We start from the raw sequence: 5,362 nt of genomic DNA on the forward strand, positions 1-5,362 counted from the left end.
AGAAAAATATATTTTAAAAAATGCATATAAAAATGTCAAAAACTGAAAACAACTGTAATGTCCCTCAATGAGACCTCACTTAAAAAGAATGTTATGCCCTAGCTGGTTTGGCTCAGTGGGTAGAGTGTCGGCCTACAGACTGGAGGGTCCCTTGGTTGCAGGCTCAATCCCTGGCCAGTCGACGTGTCTCTCTCACATTGATGTTTCTCTCTCTGTGACTCCCTTCCTTCCACTTTCTCTAAAAATCAATGGAAAAATATCCTCAGGTGAGGATTAACAATAACAAAAAAAGGAATGTTATACAATCATTAAAAAGTATGAATGTAACTGTTAATTATATGGAAAGTTTTAATTATATGGGAAATTATATTTGCACAATGCACTGTAAATTGTTAAGAAAAAGGATCATACAGTTCCATCTTTTAAAAAAAACCCCACTATATGTGTATATTTGCATTGGAAAAAGCCTAGAAGAAACTACAAGAAAATGTGAATTGTTAATTTCTGCATGGTAATATAAATGGTTGTTGTGTAGTTTCTTTGTACTTTTCTCAATTATTATGATTTTGCATTGACTATGTGTATTAATTTTATAATTAAAAAGCTTTAAATGGCTGCTTACCCAATATAAGTGGAAGAGGAAAGAATAATATTTAAAGTCATATACTCTACCCTTCTGGCATGTTCACTTTTCTTTATGAATATTATACCTAGTGGCCCAGTGCATGAATTCATGCACATTGGAAGGAAATTAATTAGAAGAAATACTTTAATATTGCTATTCATCCTTTCTTTATAATAGAAGTGTCAACCAAATTCATGATTGACAATGACAAATCAAAACATATGCATGCGATTGGTGCCAGCGAGAGCTTTATAGGTATTGCACATGCACAAGTCAACTTCGCCTTTTACACACACACACACACACATGTATACACACACATATAATAAATTTGCTTAATTAGTCCTGCTTTCTGATGTAGCTAAACTTTTTCCAGCCCAGTGAAGCATCCCAACTTGTCTTTCAGGTAATTGTCAGCAACACAGCAGTAAATATCAACATGAAGTAGATTATTATTGTAGGTCACACAGGGAGAACAAAGGGTAAAATATTTAACTGCAGAATTTTCTAAACTGTGAGGATCAAATGAGATGAGGCATGGGAAAACACTTCACAGACATTGGGTTAAAGCGTAAAATGTTTGCACCTGGCTATAAAGCAAGTCCTGTTCCTGGGCTGAAGAAACTGCAAGGAGGCTAGTCACTAGGGAGAGGAAGCCGGGCGTTGCTATGTGATGTCATTACCGGCACTCACAGCGACCATTTCTGGGCTGGGCTGGTCTCTGGGCCGCATTTTGTGCCATGGGGTCTTGGCAGCATTGGCTGCGATTTGGTGGGATGTGGCTCTGGGGTGGTGGCGGGGCCTGTGTCCCACTTGGGGGGAGCTGAATGTTGCTTTGTGGGTACCAGGTCCGTGGTGCCATTATGCATCACAGCTGCTCCTGCATTGAGCATCTGCCCCCTGGTGGTCAGTGTGCATCATAGCAACTGGTTGGATGGTTGGACACTTAGCATATTAGCCTTTTATATATATAGATTATATATATAGATAACAATGTATAAAAGGGGCTTCCACCCAAAAGGCATATGACTTTGTGATTTTGTTAGATATTATCAAATTGACTTCCACAGACATTATAGCAGTCATTTTAATTCTTTTTTAAAAAGCAAAGAAATAGAAATTTCAGAACATCCATAGACAGAGCCAGTCAAAGGGTTTTCCTGTCCCTTTATTCTCTCTCCCACAATATTAAGAATGACCACACTTGCTTCAGCCTTTGGTTGGTGCAGCAGGTTGATTTGTGTACCCCAAAAGGATATGTCTGTTATAAACTTCAGTAAATATGACCTTATTTGGAAATATGGTCTTTGCAGATATAATTAAAGATTTTGAAAAGAGATCAGCCTGGATTTATGGTGGGCCCTAAAAACCCAGTGATTGGGGTCATAAAAGAGAGGGAGATTTGACACAACAGAGACACTCAGAAAAGGTAAGGTGAAGATGGAGGCAGAAATTGGAGTGATGCATCGGTAAACCAAGGAACACCAAGGACTGCCAGCAACCACCAGTAGGAGGGAGGTATGGAAGGATTCTCCCTCAGAACCTCCAGAAGGAGCCAACCCTGTGGACCCCTTGATTTCAGACTTTTGGCCTCCTGAACTGAGAATTAATTTGTGTGCTTTTCCCCCCACCTAGTTTGTGGCAATTTTTTTATAGCAGCCTTAGGATAAAGAGCTGGCCTAGAATTGGTCTTTGGCAAGTAGTACTTCTTTCCTGTTCCAAAGTCTTTAGCTATTTCAGATAGGAGTGACCTGATTTAGGCAAGGAAGGGGCGATGGAAACTGAGGTTCATTCCCATGTCGCCTGACTACAAACAGGGTCAAGTTTGTTGTTGTTGTTGTTTTTTCCTTAAGTGTGGCAGAAAAGGGCTGAGGTAAGAGCTAATCATAATTCCATTACCTCATTTGAGATGAGGTCATAGGTGAGTCTCTCTCTCTCTCTCAATCTTTTTTTTTTTGGAACAAAGTTGGAAAGTAAACATCAGTTTGCACGGGATTTCTTTCAGGAATGTTGCAAATCTGACCTTACGTAAACTTAGTAGCTGATCTTATTGATTTTCCACAAAAGGAGGAGAATCATTGGTTAGCCTCCCCTAATGCCACAGTCAGGGACTGGGCCACGGAAGAGGGGCCTGGGACTATTGCCTCCACCCACCCCATTCTAAGTAAGATGAGCAATAATAGTATTGTGCTCCAGCCCAGCCCAATATTGACCCCAATGGTGAGGGTGCTCCCTTCAGAGCTCCCATAGTACATTGCTGTTCTTAGGATTTTCTGCTTTATATTAAAATTTTCCCTTTTAGTACAGGAAAGGAGTAATCTGTTAAATGCAAACTAAAATAACAACGGAAATGCCAGTTTTATACCTATATTTTTGGTTTTAAAATAACAGTACTCAATGTGATATCGAGGTATGGGGTCATTTCTTTTTTTAAAATATATTTTTATTGATTTCAGAGAGGAAGGGAGAGGAGAGGAGAAAGAGATAGAAACATCAATGATGAGAGAGAATTATTGATCTGCTGCTTCCTGCACACCTGCTACTGGGGATCGAGCCTGCAACCTGGGCATGTGCCCTTGACCAGAATCAAACCCGGGACTTTTTTTTTAAAAAATATATTTTATTGATTTTTTACAGAGAGGAAGGGAGAGGGATAGAGAGCTAGAAACATCGATGAGAGAGAAACATCGATCAGCTGCCTCCTGCACGCCCCCCACTGGGGATGTGCCCACAACCAAGGCACACGCCCCTGACCAGAATTGAACCTGGGACCCCTGAGTCTGCAGGCCGATGCTCTATCCACTGAGCCAAACCGGCTAGGGCAGAACCCGGGACTTTTCAGTCCACAGGCCGATGCTCTATCCACTGCGCAACACCAGCTAGAGCATGGGCTCGTTTCTTAAAACCAATATAATGATGTGTATTAAGAAACTTGGAGCCCTGGTTGGTGTGGCTCAGTGGTTGAGCATTGTCCCATGCACCAAAAGGTCGCCAGTTTGATTCCCCGTCAGGGCACATGCCGGAGTTGTGGGCCAGATCCCCAGAGTTGGGGTGTGTGCAGTGTGCAGGAGGCAGCCAATACATGTTTTTCTGTTTCTCTCTTTCCTTCCCTCCCTTCCTCCCTCTCAAAAATCAATAAAAACATATTTTTTTTTAAAAAAAGAAACCTGGAAAATATTAAAAACCTTTGACCTGGGAATTCCATCTCTAGGAGAATTCCATCTCTAGGAGTCCATCCTAACATGATAATCAGAGCCATGGACCAAGATTTATGTGTAAAGATGTTGATTGCAGCTTTATTTATAATAGCAGGATCTGAAAACAAACTCATGTGCAACAAACCGTTGGGCCACAATGAAGTGAGCAACAGTATGTCCATGCAACTCTTTATATTAATGCTTATATATTTGGTTTAATAAAAATTTACTAAAAACAATACATGAGGAAATTTCAAGCAGTATAGAAATGTACAAAATAAAGGGACAAGTCCCTCTGTGTGAGTGCTATGAGGAAAAAGAAGTTTTCTCTTTCCACTGGGGTTGCCAAGCCTGGAAAATATGAATATGGGGCTGCCAGCGGCCACCCTCCCCACAGCACCTGAGAGTGCAGCCGAGCGCCAAGCATGGAGGAACTGGCTGACACGGGAAGAAGGGAGGCCTGAGAGGCAGCTCTGCTTCTGATCCCTAGAGATCCCAGTTTCTGCAGGTCTCCCTAAACTGTTAAACAATCTGATAAACAGTTCTTCTGCCTGGACTTTTATTTAATTTATTTTTTAAAAATATATTTTATTGATTTTTTACAGAGAGGAAGAGAGAGAGATAGTTAGAAACATAGATCAGCTGCCTCCTGCACATCCCCCACTGGGGAAGTGCCCACAACCCAAGTACATGCCCTTGACCGGAATGGAACCCGGGACCTTTCAGTCTGCAGGCCTACGCTCTATCCACTGAGCCAAACTGGTTTCGGCTGGACTTTTAATTAAATGCGTAGAGTCATGATAACAGAACTGCGCCAGCCCTGGCCGGTCTACTCAGTGGTTAGAGTGTCGGCCTGTGGACCGAAGGAAGGGTCGTGGGTTCGATTCCCAGTCAAGTGCACATACCGGTTGTGGGTTTCCTGCCCAGGGCACATGCAGGAGGCAACAAATCCATGTGTCTCTCTTCATGTGGATGTTTCTCTCTCTCCCTCTCCCCACTTTCACTTTGTCTAGAAATCAATGGAAAAAATATCCCCAGGTAAGGATTCAAACAAACAAACAAAAAAACTGGGCCAGCTGCTTTATTGGAATAAAATTATGTGGTTTGTACTGTAATCTAACAATCAATTAATTCTTCCAACAATTGGAAATGAAGTCCATTTGGCATGAACCGGGCTTTTTTGTTAAACCACTAAAGGCTCCTAAATAATCACCTTTCTTGCCTGACCTGTTTGGAATTAATCCCCCCAGCGCCACCTTCTTCCTCCGGGCTCCCGCGGACTCCAGGCTCTAAGAGCTAAAGCGTGTTTGTTTTTCACACAGAAGTTTCTGTGATTTCACTGCACACACCCAGTCTTCCGCATCTCAGCCGGTTCCTCCAGGGCGGGCAACCCGGCTCTGGGTTGGCGGAAGGGCTCAGACTCCTCGTGGAGCCTCACGAAGCGTCGTCCAGCGCCTCGCGGCTTACCGACTCCACGCGCTCCCCGGACTCCTCCCGAGGTCGCGGTCGGTGACCGCTTCTCCGCCACCGAACCCGATCC

The 5,362-nt window shown here is 42.9% G+C and overlaps 1 protein-coding gene across 1 annotated transcript in view; it reads left to right on the top strand.

Annotated features, from left to right (window-relative positions):
* Window positions 1–2,065: 2,065 nt before the first annotated feature.
* WDYHV1 (WDYHV motif containing 1) overlaps window positions 2,066–5,362 on the top strand; it is an 18,821-nt gene continuing 15,524 nt past the window's right edge. The window contains exon 1 of the mRNA XM_006767368.2: window positions 2,066–2,094. Within this exon, the coding sequence (XP_006767431.1) occupies window positions 2,066–2,094 (29 nt within the window). The remainder of the gene's footprint in view (window positions 2,095–5,362) is intronic.

This window comes from Myotis davidii, unplaced genomic scaffold (genome assembly GCF_000327345.1).
Source record: "Myotis davidii unplaced genomic scaffold, ASM32734v1 scaffold200, whole genome shotgun sequence".
NCBI lineage: Eukaryota > Metazoa > Chordata > Mammalia > Chiroptera > Vespertilionidae > Myotis > Myotis davidii.